Genomic DNA, 19232 nt, shown 5'->3' with positions numbered 1-19232 from the left:
AGGATTTGCAGCAATAAACTGAGGAACTAGAGCAATTTTTTCCAAAGTCTTTCAACTTGTATAGGCTTTTATGTAATAAATAAAATATATAAATATAAATATAAATATAAATATAAATATAAATATAAATATAAATATAAATGGTGTGCTAGGTCAAGTCCAGCCTATCTCCCAATTTCCAATGATTAATCTGCCAACAGAACAATGTTGCCCAGCTGATCAGGCATTTGCACATTAACATACATTTTTTCCTCCTTTGGAATTGTGCAGACATGAGAATTAATAGTTCAGTAACTGCTGTGCTATTCTTGATGATACTTAACCTTAAGTAATTACTTTTGATAGCCCTCCAAAATAATACTATCACTGCATTACAAAAAAGAGTTCTACTAACCATGTAAGACAAGTATAAATTAAGACTTGCAACTGAGCTTGCAGTAAGGTATTTGCTTGTGTTTCAGTTTTCTGTGTCCTCACTGGAAAACATTTAAAAACCATCTCGTGGACTGCTATCAAAATAGATATATCACCACCAGAGTATTCTTTGAGTTACCTTCCTGGAACTGCATCTAAAACCTAGGTTATCCTGAGTTGTAACCTAAAATGTAAGTGCGATTAGTGCTTTATAACAGACTTCACATTGACTAACAATGAAAGGCCCTAACTCTGCAGCGTTTTTTCTCTCACACACAAAAAAAAAAAACAAACAAAAAAACCATAAAAGGTGCACAAGTCAATAAATGCTGTTTATATCAACGTGAATGTAATGTAAAACAGAATTTTTCTACCATCATATTCCAACTGCTGAAGTAGAAGAATTTTTTTTTGTCCCTTACGTCAGCTCCTACACAAGATTAAGAGCCTAAGTGAGGTTACAGCCTAACTCTAGATAAGAGGTAAAATATAACAAACATTCATAAGTCTGGGCCAATGCCAGAATGGCGCAATTTAAAAGGAGTGCTGCTTCTGATGGCAGTGTGCATGAAGCCCATTTGATTGCTGCTCCTCCCTCCGTAACAGGCTACTGCCACTGACCAAATCTCCATCCTACTAATCAGCCACTCCCTAGCAGAAGAGCAGAGAAGCCGCATTAACCCAATTGCTACAGCTTGCATCTCATTTTTAGATGAGGTGTTGAGAGCATGATCAGTGTTTTCTTGCAAACTCAAGTGTTCCTGAGGATTTCTAGATTCAGTGCAATTACACAAGTAGTGCTGTGCATATAAAAGGCAACTGGTTTCTCTCAAGTAAGGTGTCCTCATTGAAATGTTATTTCTAACCAATCCAAGCTGTTACTCTCTTTGCATCCAAGGTCGCTGCCACGTATAAGCTGCAAAATGCTCAGAAAAACAATCCTAGAAGAATGAAAGTAAGTTACCAGGATCCGTTCTGCTTGTATCATGTCCCTTGAAGTTAAAATATGTTATCTCATATTTCTTTCAGACAGGAAGGCTGGCAGGCAAATTTTATTTTCCTTTCCAATGGCAATTGCCTGATTTGGCTGGAACAGTTCTAGTTCTTATTTGCCTCTAAGGTGGAATCTGAGTAAAGAACAAAATGGACTAGGCAAGCTGCCCTTTTCCTGGTGAACCAAACTGACTTTTGCTAATGTTTAAAAACAAACAGTTCTCAATGAGTCACTGGAGAACTGTGCAAGGGAAAAAAAAAACAAAACCAAAAAAGCCAAGGTGTGGTCCTTCACTGAGCCAAAATAATTGCACTGAATGAATACTTCAGGTCAGACTTTGCACTGAGTAAATGCAGGACAAACTGCACACCAGTGAACTCTGGCAGCTAATCTCTCCTAACGTTATCCTAGGATGATTTATCCCAGTTACCTGAACTGTCTGTTGTTCTTGGTGAAATAATTCACTTGTTTTTCCTCTCTCCTTTATCAAATGAGCTTATTTTCAGACAAGCTACCCATCACTCTTGATCTCTAAAATGCTTCATATAATCACCACTTCTGAGTAATTAATTTGAAAGCGTAACCAACTTAAACATTTCATTACATTGCCTAAACAAGCATTATTTAAAATGCTTTATCAAGGCAATATCAAAACTGTAGTATTTCTATTCAGGAAGTTCTGCAATGTTTCAAAAGAGGTTCATCCAGACAAAATACTGTGTTCTGGTTTATATTGGATACCTGCAGTTACTGCAACTCTGACAAAGCCAATTTATTCTGTTATTTGATATATTGCCCCATATTTATATAGTGGGCTCAATATATTGCCCCTTGTTTAAGCCCTGCTAAAATAATACTGAAGTACTTGACCTTCTTTCTTTCAGGCTGTTGAGTTTCTGAAATATGGGAACTGCATAAGCATCATGTGTCAGATGGCTTTCCGGAATGACACAAATTTCCAGCTTTAAACTCCTAACCAGAAAAAGGCCATTAACTATAATTAATACTGGAGATAATCTTCAGGCTGATATCTATTTCCAAATATTTGTAGGAATAGTAGGAAAATAAAACTAGTTAATTCCTTATTCATATTTGATAGTAAATTAGGCACACTAAAACAAAATCCGTAATTGCAAAACAGCATATCAAGATCTATAGCTAAAAATAATCGCCGCACTGATTTTTATTTCAGGCACTTTAGTCACTTTAGCAAAGGAGTCACAAGTGGCTTTTAACAAGCTAAGCCATCTATTTATAGAGCGTGAGTTTGGTTTTGTCTTTTAGTAACATAAACATTAAGTAATTTTCATGACTTGTGCACTTCTAAAAAAAGGTTCACTGACTTTTCAAGAAGGCATCTCTTCAGTCATCAAATTTTAAAATTTAATCACAGCATTGTACATTGGCAGCTTCTAAAATAATCCTGATTTTGTTTGTTGATGAAATAAATTAGGATCACATAACTGGCAGCATTTGAGTTTAAGCTGGCAAAAGTTCTGAAAAACCAGGCTGCCAATCAAAAAAGCATATTACACAAGGATCTGACATCACACCAGTGCCTAATAAAGCTTTGCAGTGACAGTTCCTTTGAATAAATAAAAAGCCTTAGATTCATAAATTATGTAGCATTTCATTTGTTGATACCAGAAAACTCAACACACCCATCTAATGCCCATATAGTGTTAGTGCCGTTATGCCAAATGGGATCTCTGCCAACCAGATTGCTGGACACTACATTATTCACATTTTCAAAAAAAAAAAAAAAATAGCACCCAATTTAGTCAAGAAACATTTCATGAATAAAAATGAGACCTATTTGAAAAACTGAAATAATAACTCATCTTTAAAAAAATGTATAAGTAAAGAATAGGAGCAGCTACAGTGCAGTCGTACCAAAATTCAGCATAAAGAAGGAAACAACACAGATTTAAATTTGAGCAATAGAAGATGCTCAAAGTAAACATCTCTTTTCTTGCATTCCCTCTAGCAATGTGAAACATTTGCCCAAGCTGTACTCCCGTGACATTTTCCAGGAAGGCAGTGACATGCCAGCAGTTCAAATGCCACATCTAGCTGTTTACTATGGGAAACAGTCAGGGTACACTGTCTCACACTTGCCATTTGGGGTCAGCAGCAGCATTTACGATCTACACCCATGTGTGACTGAAATCAAAATTGTAGTCCATGGCTGTTTTGTTACCTGATTATTCTTCTCAGGATAGAATGAAGTGCCTTGATTTCTTCTGTATTAGTAAAACTAGGAAGGTGGCCTCCTAGAGCTTCACAGAACCTTTCCGCCTCTTCCCAAGTCCTGGTTCGCAGCACTCTTTCACTGTGGAAAAACTTCACAACAACCAGCCATCAGAGTAGAAAATAACACGAGTGACAACATGTTTAAAACTCTTCTCTACTACTCAGATATGGACACCTCTTGTTGGAATGAATAACGCGTATCTCCATAGGGAGAGATCTTCCATAGGGAGAGATCTTGATTTTAAACTTGACTTCTTAATTATTTTATTTCTTCCAGTTTGTTCAACAACAGCCAGACTTTGAAGTTTAGCTGACAAAATTTGTTTCAAATGCAACATATTCCATATGGCAGAATTTCTCTGTTTTTCTTTACCAGAAAGATTTTTAGAAAACAACACCCAACTCATTCCAAAACTGCAAGCCAAATTATGTTTTCAGTGATGGTGTTCTTTAAAATGTAGGGTGAACTGCAAAACCCAGTTTCCACTGACACCAAGCCCATTTGGGTGCTAAAGGTGAAAAAAGTTCTTCAGCACCTTCTTTGCTACCTGCATGTGTCAGTTTCAGACTTGGCTCATACACCTCAGCTAACATATTCACTTGATCCCCTTGACATCAGTCCAAGCCAATTCCCGTCAGCAGGATCTCTCTGCACAGACATGCTGCACTTGGTCAACAAGAGTTTTGGAGAAACTGCCAGAGCCAGCTGTCACACCCCATCGGCTGAGCAGGGACAACTATGCTGCACATCAGCAAGACCCACACATTTGGGATCCTTGCCCACAGCCTTGTTATGCGAGTTGTGTTTCCCCACTTTGCCAAATGAGCTGCGTATAGGACACAGTTCGTTGCAGGCACTGGATCTTGAAATAATGAACACACAATCCAATAAACAGCCTCAGTTTTACTTTGATTAGATTCTTAATAGTAAGAAAAAATGTGCACTTCTAAATGTGAATTTATTTAAGCCATTCCAGCTAACAGCATGACTATTTACTTCCACTGTTTATTTCAACAACAGTAAAATGCAACTGAGGCAACATTTTTTTTTTTTTTTTTTTTTTTTTTTTTTTAAGAAGTTTGAGATCCACATTCAAACCAGAGAAAATCTCATCTTCCCCATCTATACCCTTAAAAGTACAAGGGAAGGAGATTCAAAGCACCTTCCTTTCCTATTCCGGTGTCTCTCTGTGCTGAATGATGGCAATCAAGCACCCTCCATCAGTACTGGGCTCCTGAGATGGAAGCAGGAGGTGAATGCTCTCACCCCACTCAGCTCTAACATGCAGAGCTGGCCACAGATCAAGAGGGAGAGGCACACTGCATCTTTTGAAAACCAGCACAGGATGAATGCCTCCAGATTTTCTTGTGTATCAATGTAAATCAGCAAGATTTTTTCCTCCCCGTGTAATACATCCTCTTTGAAATATCCTTCAGAGCAGTCGTAAGACATAAAATGGCTAATCACATACTTGCTGCAAGACAGTAACAAACAACTAACATCCAGTAGGAATAACTTCTTACCTTGTAGCAGGCAAGGCCTGATCCATTGTGCCACCCAGGGGGACAGGGATCAGATGGCTTCGGAAGCACTTCTGGTTCCTTGGGCAGCCCAATGTATTTTTTACAGACAGAAAATGCTTTTGTGGTTTTACAGTCCTTGGTTTCCCACTTTCCAACAGACCTCCCGCTGGGCATGGCCACACATCCTCCTGAGAACTCTAAAATGTAAGCCACCAAAGAAATATTTAAAGCTATTGGTTGGTTTTCCAAAAATACAAAGATTTCTGAATGACTATTTTATTTCATCCTTGGAGCCTCCTAACATGGTGCTCCAATGCTTGCTGAATGTAAAATGATAGCATTTTTACATTTTTATTTTTTAAATTGTTATGTTTACCTGGTTGCAAGGAATTCCAGTTAGTATATGTCACAGCTTCATTTTTTTCCCCATCCACTGCACCCCAGGAATATGTTCCTGTATGGCTAATATCTTGCAAACCAGTCCAGAAGTATTTTTCTTCAACTTTGGTGTACTTTCTAATCAGACTGTTTATAAATTCTTGCTCAAATCTGAAAATTCACAGATTAATCTCAGTCAGTATTTGAAAGATATCTGAAACTACTGAGTCAATCTGAAAACCAGGCGTATTATTACATGAGTTAGTTCAAATGCTTGTCCAGGCAGTCCTGTATTCAATAAGGGGTCAGCAGGCTGGGAATTCAAATACATCTGAGAAGTCTTTATGCTGTAGGTTTGCCATGGTCACACCATGGAAAACAGTTTGTCAGTTCTTTGCAGTAGCAATTCTATGTCTATTTTTTCTGTCTTAAACCATTGCTTAGAATATGGAGGTTTGATGACTGCATCTCCAGGATCCTACTATAAAGCACATAAATAAATTACAGAAATTACTTTACCTGTTTGTTACTGTAAGATTGCACCGTGATCCAAATGAAACTTCTGTTTTATAAATCGTGTAACAGTAGTTTCCATGCATCTCCCATCCCTGGTTAAAGAACAAAAAAACACATTTAAAAACTTAACAACCTAATTTAGGTATTATCTGCAGGAGAACAGAAATCACTGCTAACATTAGTTGGTGTCCACAAGCTGACAAGCATATACAAGAAAGAAATGCAGCACATCACACACAGGGTGCAGTATTATCAACCCTCAGATTCACAGTTCTAAGAAATAATGCAACCACAGAAATAAAATACACCACTGTTTTAGCTCAACTGTGCAAAGTCTTCTGACTGCTATGTGCATTTAGAGAGAGAAACACAAGGGTGACAGCCTAGTCCTATTCAAAACAATAGGAGTTCTGATGCTGTTCCACCAACGCCAGGATTCAAACAGAGGAATAATAAAAGGGCGTTATTAGCATTTCTTTACTTCCAAAAAAAAAAAAAAAAAAAATCCTTTATACTGAAAATGTTTGAACTTACAAAAATTCTCTTATTCAAATCTTTTCGCCATAGTTACATGGAAATTTCAAGGAATATTAATGTGCTCTTTGCTACCCTACCAATGCACTGGCATCTGAACAGCACAGAAAGTTGTAACCACTGGCAGTCTCTGAAAAGACAGAGTAAGAATACCCCCAGGTTGTAAAGAAAGGAAGATATGGGGTAAATACACTTGCCTGTTGCAGGCAAGACACCACATAAAACTTAACAAAAGAATTCTGAAGTAGCTAGTGACTCCATCCCAAGATTGTTCAAAACAGAGAAGACTTCCAGACTTATTTACACTATAACATGTTACACGTAAAACAAACAAACAAAAAAAACATAAAACTTTATTCAAGTCAACAAACAAAGATGAGAGCCAAATGAAACATAGCAGAAGCCTGATCTTTTTTATTTATCTTTCTCTGCACATCCTTATGTTGCAAAGTGCTTATCCTAAATTAAAAAGGATGTTTAAAACAGAAACTAGAGAACAAATGGCATTAGTAACAACATACCCAATAAAATCAATTTGTTTTTCCAAACATATGAATTAAACACACCTCCTGAGTCCAACCTCACAGAATCACAGAATCACAGAATTTTCTAGGTTGGAAAAGACCTCAAGATCATCGAGTCCAACCTCTGACCTAACGCTAACAGTCCCCAATAAACCATAACACTTTCACCCATAAATAGAGTGGCAATACATCCAGATCCTTCTTAGGAGAATCTGAAGACACATCAAATTTGGCTCATACTATAGAAATGTTCTTTTTCAGCCAAGATGTTCCACATGCTTTATTTTACAGGCATTAAGGAAATAGGAAGTAGAGAGAATAAGTAACTTAATACAGGCTTCTGAACTAAGTGAGGGTAAAAGATATGCAGACTTTCTATTACCTCATCATATGAGCAGCTTTTATCTGATTTTGTTTCATTCAAAATCTCTCCTCTTTTCTTACACACATATTTCAATTTTTCTTCACAGGATTTGACTCTCCACTGTCCCAACTGTCAAAAGAAAAGGAAAGAGAGTATTTAAAATACTAAAATATTTCCATAGAGCAGGAGCAGAGTTTTTGGAAGGGGGAAAGCCGCAATGCCTCAGTTACTTGTACTTGCAAGAACACTGAGTGGGATACCCTGGATTACATGCATAGGAGCATGTTTTGAAGTAAGAGAGAAAACTGACAATGTGGAGATGGGATAATTCTGGATCACATCTGAAAAGGAAAGAAATAGACAAGGGGAGTGTCAGCTCTCTTGTGGATCAGAGAAGAAACAGGCACAGCTCACTGCAGAGAGCCTAAGGGCACATGAGCTTCGCTGGACAGCACAGCAAGCAATTGCTCTTCCCACTTTTCTGCTGGAACTGGGAGGATGGGATACAGCCTGCTTCTCCCAACATTCATCTTTGAGACCTTCTTTCCCCCACCCATTCCTTGCTGCTTCTGTTTTCTCCCTCCCAGCAACTTTCCTCATCCACTTCCTCTTCTCTCACCAGCATATCTCACTACCCACCCTTAAATGGGGAGGCCCAAATTGACCCTGGAAGTGACTGAAGCCAGCTTCTCCTCTCAAAAGTTGGGCCCACCTCCTTCCCAGCTCTCTGCCACAGACAAGCAAAAATAGCATAATCCAAAACTCCAAGCAACAGGGACAACTAGTTGGTCAACAGCAGTGGCAGTCTCAGAGCTGTAAGCAATTTCTTCTACTCTTTGTGGCACATAACTAAGAAGTGCTGGCTAAATAGTTTTAAGAAGTTCTCTTTTAATCAAATAGTTATCTGCACTTTAAAGATTATACCAGAAATAAAATCATTCTTTTGATTTACACCCCTTGACTTTCACACACATCAATGTTACCTCTACTATGATGGAAAAAATAAAAATAAAAAACCCAACACCTTATTCCTACCTTGCCCGAATATGACACACAGTTAGGAGTGATGTTAAAAGGAACTTTTGGTTCATTCTGATCCCAATATGTAAAATCCACAGCAGAATGATCTGACCATTTGAACAAGGTTGGTACATCTTTGTTCCTGAGACCCATCCACACTTCTTCTTTAGCATCTGTAATTTAAAATTAGGGCAACACAGAGGTTTCAGAATAATCCTTAAACTAATTGGAAAGGAGTGATAAAAAAAATAACTTTGCTGTTCTCATTCTACTTAAAAGCATAAATGCTGCATTTTTTTATTACAATGAGAAAGAAAATTTGAGACAAGCATAATTTATTTTTGAAATCATACATGATATTCATGAATGTGAGCACATTTCACAGAGAAGGTAACAAACAGGAAAAAATACAGAAGATAATGAATACACAAGAAAAGAAACTCAAACAAAAATCTTATTTTTAGAATGCAGACAAGAACATAAGACTACAAAGTACAGATCACGTTTGTTAGTTCAATGACCCAGCAGTCAAATATCCAACCCAACTATCTAAGATTCTGTTCAAATGAGAAAACTGAACAGATATTAGGCATTGGGAATTAGGCAAGCTGGCCCATTCAATATATAACTACATGAATAAAATATATTAAAACAAGAGCTAATATAGAGGGACAGGACCTGACACTCAACAACAGCCTGCGTACAGGCTCAGCATTAACACCTTCATTTAGAGCTACAAGTTCTCACTATCATATGGGGAACATGAAAAGCAGTTTGTAATTTAAGATGCACAGCACTTGGTGCATGACTTTTACAAGTATCCCAACTCACCATTATGAAGCTTTGTAACAACCAGTTCGACATCTGCCAAGGAGTGTACGCTGATGAGGTTACTCTTATTTGCTTTGCACAGTTGATCTGCTGAACTCCAAGGAACCTGGTTGTGTATCAGCATGTAGCAAAAACCATTGTGGGGAAGCCAGCCCGTATCGCATTGAGTATCCAAGTGTCTCCAGAACTCTAATAGTGAAGAGAAATTGAATTAGAGGCTTTTATTTTACATTGACTGGTTGGTATTAGGTTGGTATTTTGTTCATTTCTTAAATCTGCTAGCACCCTGAAAGCAGACAAAGTAGCAATCAGAATTTATTCACAGATAAACAGCATGACTCTCTAGGGCTGATGTTTTAAGAAAGGGTCACAATTTATTCAAGTAAATAAACATGACTGAGCAATATTATGGGGATTAGTAGCATTCTGGGGCCACAAGGTGGGCAGAAGGAGAAGGTAGTTAGTGGAAGTGAGTAAAAAGCTGGAATTCTTACTAAGCTGGTCTTAGTGTAAGTGAAAGATTCAGAAGTAATTACATGTAACATTACAAGAGCAATTAAAGGCAAAGTGAGTTACTTCATTGCAGGACAGCAGCTTCAACAAAAAGTTGCTTGTTTTGCTTCAGCAGGGGTTTGTACTTTTATAGGGCATTATTATCCATATTTAGAGCAGTACCATGAAAAAGAGCAATATTGAATAACTCAGAATGAAAGAAATGTTTAGTTTTAAATAATTCTTATTCTGAAACCTAAAATATTCAAGAATTCAGACTGTGTTTATGCATGCTGAAAAAGGTATATGTTAAAAGCTTTTCAGTTTCAAAACATAACATTCTCCAATCACAAAAATTTTGGTTTCTAATTATTAAAACAGTATACATAAATAGTGCTGCCATCATCACATACCCCAGTGAGGAGCCAGAGAACAGATGTGGATCAGTGTTAAGATTAAAAAAAAAAAAAAATCGGATTAGGTACACAATAACTAGTTTTTAAAGGATAATTTATAAATTTGAACCAGTTTTAGTTAGTTTATATAGTTTACTTTTTTTTTTTTTTTTCACCTTAATGGCACATATCTTCCCTGGAGTAGCTGGAAAGAACGTGTCATAGACAGAGACATTATATGCCACTTTCCACCTCCAGGCCACCATTTCATTCCCTTTATCCTCTAGCTCTACCCCTCATTCGAGGACAATCATCTTCCTGTGAAAGTTTCCTCATGAGAGCACCGCACTTTTGAGCCCTGGAAACTGGGTATGGCCACAGCACCAATGGACATGGACAGGCCATGGACATGGGAAGAAGAGTTGGACATCCAGATGTAGGTAAATTGCCAAAAGCGTGGCAGAAGTTATATGTCAGAGCTGGACACTGTAACAACTGAAGCACTGTATGTGTGTGTGTGTGTGTGTGTGTGTGTGTGTGTGTGTAGGGAAAAAAGAATGAGGCTTTAAACTGTTTTGATTTTCCCCATTGTGTTACCAACTGCATTTGCAAGATAAAAGTAACAGATCCAATTCAGATTACACACTGGGCAAATTACCAACTCTTGCACTCTTGATTTCCAGTGCTGGGCTTGTTTTCAGAAGATGGTATGGTCATTTAATTACTTTTATTTTAATTCAATAGAGTTTGATCCAGGTCCCAGGTAGGTCTCATTTTATGTTAATAAACTCCAACAGTGAGAGAAATGGTCTTAATGCAGTGATGGAAAGCTTTGAGGTGCAATTGCCAGTTCCAGACTTCCAGCTGCACATGAAAAAAAGCACAAGCTATGGAGAAAAACATGATGAAAAGGGCAGGACTGTGCTGGGAAATGCTTTATGTGTGAATGAGAAAGCTGTGAAAAATGAAAGCTGTTTGTGATAGATCATCTTGAGACTGAAGATAGAGAGTTTGATTCTGCTCTGCTAAAATACTCAAAGCTGCCATGAAGTGTTTTGGCAGAGATGCCTATGAAGGCTTGGGAAGGAAGAAAAAGACTGCATAAGTGAACATTACTCACATACTGACACACAGAAACAAACATGCAAGCTGTCCTACCTGGGAGGCTTGAAGCTTCATCGAATGGCTTCTTGCAAACATACGGAAGTTGAGTCCCACAGTGATAACTCTGCCACTGACCTGAGGCAGCATTCATCGCCACACAGCTAGTTCCATCCAGAGGGGACAAACTCTGCATATCTACAGACAGAAAAAAATAAAAGAGCACAAGTTATCAGTGAGCTTTTCAATGCAGTAATATATGCTGCATATTACAGCACCTTGTATTTGAAGAACATAACTTGCTTTGAATGAAGGCACCTGTTCTGCCACAGGTCCCAGAGAAACTTTTTTGTGAGAAAGTTACAGAACCCAGGTATCAAGACTTCCATTCCAACATTTAATCATCTAACTGGGAGGAATGTTCTATTTACAATACAACAAACCTTTGGCTGAGCACTTTCCCAGACTAGAAATATCTCAAGGGAGAACCCTTTTTGCAGCTCTCAGTTTCCTTTGGCAGCCTCTTTCCAGACCAACTCCAAACACAGTCCTGCACTTTCACAAATATAACCATAATTCTTACCTTAACGGACAAGGCCCCAAATCAAAAATTTTGCATAGGAGAGCTAATTTTGTAGTTCCCAGCTTCCCCTGAAGCCCCTTCCAATGGCTTCTCTCTTTTGGCTCTCTTTCTTTGAAGCCTAATGCAGACCCCACCTGTACCCCATACAAGGCACCTGTTTCCCTTTACTGAGTTTGTTCAGCCTCACACAGAGAAGTCTCAGGGTAGACCTTAGTTCTTTATGCAAGAGGAGACAGGACCAGGCTTTTTTCAGAGGTATACAGTGAAGTGACAAGAAGCAAAGGAGACAGCTTGCACATAAAAAATTCCAGGTAGATATTCCTAAGTATTTTTCATAACAAGAGTATTCAATAACTGGAATAGGTGGTCTAGAGAGGCTGCAATATCTACATCTAAGGAGACACTAAAGTGTAGCTGGACAGGCCCAAGCAACCTGATGCACAGGGCTCAGGAGCTGGACTGGGAACCATCTGAGATCCCTTCTGCCCTGTAGTTTTAACTTTTTGATGACAAGATTAGTCCATCAGCTGAAATAATACCGTGGACTTCAGAACATATTTATTACAATTTCATACCTGTACATTTAAGCTAGAATGTCTCAGTAACATTAGTCAGTCTGCTAGGACCGCAGACTGAACTATCCTACTGTATCTCAGCATCGTCTAGTCTCTAGCACTGTATTACAGTCCCAGTGTCACCACAGTTGCAGAAGATGCAGTCAATAGTGCAAGTAGCAGAAAAGTCCTTAAGCTTTCCACAAAAAAAAAAAAAAAAAAGAAAAGACTACATTTGGAAAATCTAACAGACATTTCTCTGCAAATCTTTAAAAAAGTAACAGAAACCACTTCTCTTTTCACAGAATTAATGTCACAGCCTAATGGAATAAAACTATTCTAGAAACTGAAGGAAAAGAGAATTCCATTTTAAAAAAGGTCACATTCAGCTTGAATGACAGAACAATGTTAGCTACAGTATTCCTGACTATTACTCCTCCAGGATTCTCATATATCAATATCCACACCATATTTCCGAGAATATTACAAATACATGCTGAAAATTCTGATCAAACAAGACTCTCACTGATTCTACAGGAACTTGGAAGTAATTAGAAAAGGGTTTTCAAAGGTTTTACACTTCTTTCATCTTCACCTCAGAACAACTGCAAGCAACCTTGAAGACTTCTAGGTAATGTAATTTCTTGCACAAACATCAATCATTGTAATATTTGAGAGAAGTCAATGCCATCCTGTCAGTGTGAGGAGAAATTTAGCACTTAGGGCAGCAATAGCCTTGTTTGCTAAAACGGACCTCAAAGATATCATTCAAGTTATAGATTTCCCCTAATATTCCATAAATAGAGAATTAGTGGAGAAAGATTCCCTCTCTAGAAGGAAAGGATGCCTCCTGAACTTTTAACAGAAATAGAGCAATGATTGTTTTGATTAAGTCCAATGAAAAAGAGAAGAGCAGAAAAATAAAAAAAAAAAAAAGAAGAAAAAAAGGGTAATGCTAGTTTTTGTTCTAAATATTGTTAACACCACCAGAACCATTACCTGGATGCCAGTTGACAAAACTCAAAGGCTTGTGATCTGACCACTGCCAACCTCCAGAAACGTCCAGTTGATTTAAGCCAATCCAAAAGATCTCAGCGATGTCATCTTTACCTGGATATTTATTATTATTCAAGAAAACAATTAGTATAAAATACTCAAACTTATTGATCTCCTCTAAAATAGAGATTTTATCTAAAAGGCATTGCATTAGAGGACAAAAAACATTGCTGCTATAATTGGATGTGCAACTTTTCTTGAACTGATGAGGAACTCAACCACATGCCTCTCCTCTCAGTGCCTCCAGGTGTTTGACATTTGATTTTATATTCTCAAAAGCACACTGATAGTTCCTCCAGGCCAAGCCTGAATATCAGCAAGAACAATTTCACAAGATGCTAACATGCTGCTAAAACACAAGTGTAATAAATGCGCATACACCCCAATGAACTTCCACTCTGGCCCAACTTGAGATTTTGGGGACATTACTTATATATAAGAACAAGAGCTAGCCACTGCAACAAAGTCACACAGATAAACTTAAAAGCAAACAAACAAACAAAAGAAACCCATTCTTCTAAAGTGAGATCAGCAACATAGTTTTTGTTAAACTAAGAAGAGCACCAAGGCATTTAATCACAATCAAGTTTTAATCCAGGATTTAAAGACAGAAACTAAAATGTTGTCTTCACTGATGTTACTTAACAACACTTCTTAATGTTCATACGTGAATAAATACACCTACCTTGTACATAACTTAATTCAGACGCATCTTGGATGCTGAGTAAATCTCCCCCTTGCTTTTGACATGAAATATAAGCTTCCTTCCAAGAAAGAGCAGACTGTGTATTAAACTGGTAGCAACTTTTAGCCCCCGGATCATGTTCCCAGATATCCTGACAGCCATCCTCTGTTTAAAGGAAGCAGAAGGTACTTTTAACTATGGCTATAATGAAACATCAGGAACGTTTCAGAACAAAAACTGCAATACTGAAACTTTATGTATTTTTACATTGAAATCACATACTGCAGAGTAAGTGCGTGCTGTCAACGCTGCAACAGAAATGTGACCTGTTTTTACCCAGCTTACCAGCAAGGTGTTATGGTGGAGCTGTACGTACATACGTGAAGTGACAGAATGCTTGGAGGACTATTTAAAAAAACAACACACCTGGTTGTAAGCAGATTCCCCATTTTCCATCATGAGTATAATCTTCAGATGTGGCGCACCATTTCCCACCCGTGTGTGTTTCATCCTGAATGCAGTCATGATGCCAGGTGTCATTATACAGAAAGGGGAATTCACAGGGTTTCCCATAGGAGTTCCCATCTTTGGTATAAATCTCTGTATGGGGGAAAAATAAAGTAAAAATTAATAAAGGATTAGATACAAGTTGCTTGGGCAAAAGGACACCAAATATATTGTTATTACTTCTACAGACATAGTTAATTTCAAAGCACCCAAATCACACTTGTGGATTTAAAACACAGTATCTTGTTGTTATAGATAATATGCAGCAATGCCAGAACTGAAAGAAATGAGAAGAAAATATTTTTCTGTACTTTTTCTTCTGCGTGATGCATAACACATTGGAAATGTGCTCCCCCCTTCCTGGTAAGTCAGGGACAAATACATTGTCCTGTTGAAATCCAGACAGTTCATGCAGAATACTACAGGACAAGGTTATATTAATCAACAGACACAGAAGAGGGAAAACGTGTTGCAAACTGGAGCCTACTGGGCTCTTCAGACTGGCCACTTTGAAAAAAAATATCAAATATAATGAAAATTCTCCTCTCAAATAGAGTAAAGCAAGTTTCTATCACTTCTTTCTGCACGCATTAAATTTTAGATGAGTCTGGCTTTCATGGCAAGTGAATAGACTACCAGAGTAAAACAAACATGGTTCCAAAGAGTCCAATAGGCTGCGAACTGACAGCACATGCTGAATTTGATTGTACAGCCTACCAGCTGTACAAATCCTACTTTTAAGGTAACAGAAAATTTCACATCTCTGTGAAGAGGACAGTTTCAGTTCTGATACAATGTGGTTGATATTTCATAATAGGTTGTCACAAAAATACCGGGGTGGGTTTAAACATGCTGAGAAAGCTACTTGGTAACACAACTTATCCAGCTGTGTAGATACATGTATTTTTTCCTAAAATAGTTAAGATTCAATCTTGAATATCAGTATCTCTCTACAGCAAAACATTCTATGTGATCAGTCTTTTCATATAATTAATTTTCTGAATTTATTGTCATAAATGTAGAAGAAAAAAAACAACAACTATTCTCCGTCCAAACCCCAGTACAAACTTACCATGGTAAGGATACCGACATATATCATCAGAGGAATTGTTGCTTCTCCACTGGTCTGATGCGTTTATGCTTGCAGTTACAAAGTTATTCACCAAAGTCACCTTGTACTGCGATGCACCAATGATAGAAGCATCAGCACATCGCCACCACAGCATTAGTTCTGAGTTACAATCAACCATTTTCAGGCGAGATGGTAATTTGGTGACTATATCAAGTCCCAAGCACTGCCTGGATCCCAGATGAAAAAGGCGATTCTGGGATACCCATTTCCATAAAGCTTCACTTGTCTCTTTGCAGTCATCCATCAGTATCAATGAGTTTTTAACTTGTAAGCACTTGTTCAGTCCATCATGGCGAATGGTAAAGGCATCGTTGCCTGGGTAGGAACAAATCAATATCCATGTAAGAGTATGAATCAGTATCACTTTCAGAGGAATTTCTTTTAAAAAGTTCAATCACATTCTGAGGCACACTACCAGAAAAATAGAGTGACAGCTCTTTTTACATTATACTTGGTCTCTTACTGCAGCTTACCAGTAAGTACATATTCCTGCACTTTAGCAAGTATTCTTTACTTCAGTAACAACAAAAAAAGTCTCTTCCAAAGTTATTATAAAATGAGGGGATAAAATGAGGCTGTTTTCCAAGTCCAACTCTATCAAACAAAAATCATCTTTTAATTATAACACATGCTGATTGGATCAATTCCTGATTAATTTGCAAGCTTAGTGAGTTAAGAATTTTGTCTTTGATGCAAATGCAGTAACACACCACAGGCAACATAAAATATAATTAATAATAATCCTCAGTTAGTAAGCACTTTCTTTTCTAAACTGTGTACCATGTATGACTGATAGCAAGATGGGCTCACGCTTGAACCAGCTCATGGGTGCAGCTGCATCATTACTAAAAAAACTGGCATTGCTTTTTGAGGGAGAGACTGTTCGAATGAATATTCAACTCACTGCAAAACTACACAAGAACTAAATGCAGGGCCCCTAAGATCCCAGACAAAGCATTAGGAGTATCATTTTCAAAATGATACAGAAACACTAGTTCCACTTTCAGCTGTGACTTAGCTTGTCCCTTAAAGAAAAAAAGGGCCGGCAAAGCATAACATTTAATTTTAAAGAGATATGGATCACCTCACTGATACAAGCTGATGCCTCTAACAGTATAACACCACTATGACAAGTGGCAGTAGGTTTAAGCTAGCCAGGAAAAAAAAATGGCCTAAAACTATTTCTATGCCACAGTAAAGATGGTCCCCCAGTATAAAATGTTCACTAACCAGGCTGAAAAGGACCTCTGCTGTCCCAGACCCACAAGGCTATTACCCTGCTGCTTAAATAAGGAATCTGCTGAGTAGTGTTTTGTATTTAATAGTAATGCACTGTCAATCACATTCCTACTGCGTTTTTTTTAATATGACTTCATAATAGGTTTGGCTGAACAGCAAGGAAAATATTCAGTGATGTTATTCAGTGAATTTTACCACTATTTCCCAGTATACTAGTGTATTTTCCACTGCATAAGTGCCAAATAGTCTAAATGGTACTGAGCTGGTCAAACTGTAAAGAAGAATCTCTAAGTCAGCCACCACCGAGGTGGCTTTTTCTAAGTGCACATTTTAACCAACCCTCTCTTTCATCCTCTTTATTAACTAAGTAAGATATTTTAACCAGCCAATCCTGCTTTTGTGGTACCTTTTTACCCTGTGATTTTGCAACACTTTATCTTCCTTTTGCTTCTTATTCTCCCCTCCAGACTTTCATCTCCTTTTCAGTTTCTTGCAACTTGCTCTACGCCTTCCCCCAGATCTCCCCTTTCCTCATTCTTCTTTCACTTCTTCCTGCATAACCTTCACTCTTACATCAAGAGCAAAACCACCGCTTTTTAGAATTTCCCCCTGAAAAATCCAGTCGTCACATCGGACCTCTCTTGTGCGGCGCTTTTTGAAGAGCAGTGCTTGGTGCCTCCCGTTCAGCGCCCTTACCACGAAGCTTCGCAGGGCACCTTTAGCTATAAACTCTTCCCAGGTAGCTTCACGGGGCACTTTCAGCTACAAACTCTTGCCACGAAGCTTCACAGGGCACCTTCAGCTGCAAACTTTTAGCGGGCCGCCTCACGGGACACGTCCAGCTGCACCCCTCGCCTGTCACCGCAGGGGTCGCAGGAAGGCGTGAGGTGGCAGGGCTAGGCGCAGGGCTAGGCGCAGGGCTAGGCGCAGGGCTGGCGCTGCTCGCCACCAGCCCCGAGACTTTCCCTGAGGTGCAAACTCCCGAGCTGCTCCGTGAAACACGAGCCTTGCCCCTCCGCACAGCACGCCGGACGAGCCCAGAAGCCGGTCAGCCCTCACACACACCTCAGGGGGAGGCCGGGCAGCCTCCTCACCCCCCGTGCGGAGGGAGGAAGGCCCCGTGCGGAGAGGGCAGCCCGGCTTCTCCCCTCAGCCCTCTCCCGCCCAGCAGCCGGCCCGCCGCGCACCGCAGGGCCTCCCGCAGCGCCCCGCGGCCGCGCAGCGCCGGCTCCCTCCCCCTTCAGCCCCTCAGCCCCTCAGCCCCTCAGCTGGGCTCCCGGCTTACCTGCGGGGTCCCGCCGGGCGGCGCAGCAGACGAGGAGCCAGGCGAGGCCGCAGGCGGCCAGCCCGGGTCCCGCCGGCCGCCTCATGCTCCCGCGGAGCGGCCGCGCTGAGGGGCTCGCCGTGCCCGAGCGTCGCGCCTGCCGCCGGCTGGCCCGAGCGCCGAGCGGCCGGCCCGATTGGTCCGCCCCCGCGCCGCGTCACTTGTTGCCAGGAGAAGAGAGGCTCCGGGTTTGAGGCGAAGGGAGGGGCGGGGCCGGGCCGGGCCGGGCCGGGCCGGGCGGTGGCCGCGGGGTCGGGGCCGCGGGGCCGGGCCGGGCCGGGCAGGGCAGGGCCAGGGGAGGCTGTGACGGGGGGAACGGAGTTAGCGAGGGGGCATGGAGACAAAGGGAAGGGGGCTGCAGAGAGGGGGAGCGGGAGAGAAAGCGAGGACAGGAGGCGGAAAGTGAAGGAGAACGAGGAGGGGAAAAAGAGGAAAAGTGAAAGGAAAAAGAAGCAAGGGAAAAAAAACGGGCAAAATCGAGAAAAAGGCAAGAAAAGAATCGAAAAGAAGGCCTAGCTACCTCATAGTGTTCTAAACAAGCTAACAAAAAAGTAATTAAAGTAGAAAGGAAACTAAGCGGGAATTCTAAACGGACAAAAAAGTGAAGAAAAAGTAAAGAACCACACCTAATTAACACATAGCAATTAAAGCTAAAACCAAAGCTTTACAAAGGTTAAAGGTGAAAGAGTATGTGGTAAAAGTGAAGAAATGGCAACAGAAAACAGAAGTAACAAGCAATAGCAGATGCTAAAGTAGAATAACTGAAGGTGGATACAAACACACTTTTTTTATAGGCTACCCTGCGGCCCTCG

At 39.8% G+C, this 19232-nt stretch overlaps 1 protein-coding gene across 2 annotated transcripts in view; it reads right to left on the bottom strand.

Annotated features, from left to right (window-relative positions):
* LY75 (lymphocyte antigen 75) overlaps positions 1 to 18504 on the bottom strand; it is a 47141-nt gene extending 28637 nt beyond the window's left edge. For both annotated transcript variants that reach the window (XM_032190615.1, XM_032190617.1), the window contains exons 1-13: positions 18382 to 18504; positions 15798 to 16172; positions 14645 to 14818; positions 14219 to 14383; positions 13477 to 13587; positions 11398 to 11538; positions 9353 to 9541; positions 8537 to 8694; positions 7520 to 7630; positions 6083 to 6171; positions 5562 to 5734; positions 5186 to 5382; positions 3609 to 3751 (exon numbers count right to left, since the gene is read on the bottom strand). In XM_032190615.1, the coding sequence (XP_032046506.1) occupies positions 3609 to 3751; positions 5186 to 5382; positions 5562 to 5734; positions 6083 to 6171; positions 7520 to 7630; positions 8537 to 8694; positions 9353 to 9541; positions 11398 to 11538; positions 13477 to 13587; positions 14219 to 14383; positions 14645 to 14818; positions 15798 to 16172; positions 18382 to 18466 (2111 nt within the window). In that variant the 5' untranslated portion in view covers positions 18467 to 18504. The remainder of the gene's footprint in view (positions 1 to 3608; positions 3752 to 5185; positions 5383 to 5561; positions 5735 to 6082; positions 6172 to 7519; positions 7631 to 8536; positions 8695 to 9352; positions 9542 to 11397; positions 11539 to 13476; positions 13588 to 14218; positions 14384 to 14644; positions 14819 to 15797; positions 16173 to 18381) is intronic.
* Positions 18505 to 19232: the final 728 nt, after the last annotated feature.

This window comes from Aythya fuligula, chromosome 6, assembly GCF_009819795.1.
Source record: "Aythya fuligula isolate bAytFul2 chromosome 6, bAytFul2.pri, whole genome shotgun sequence".
In the NCBI taxonomy this organism is placed as follows: Eukaryota; Metazoa; Chordata; class Aves; order Anseriformes; family Anatidae; genus Aythya; species Aythya fuligula.
Note: the sequence above shows the minus strand (reverse complement) of the source record. Positions and strands in the feature narration are given on the sequence as shown.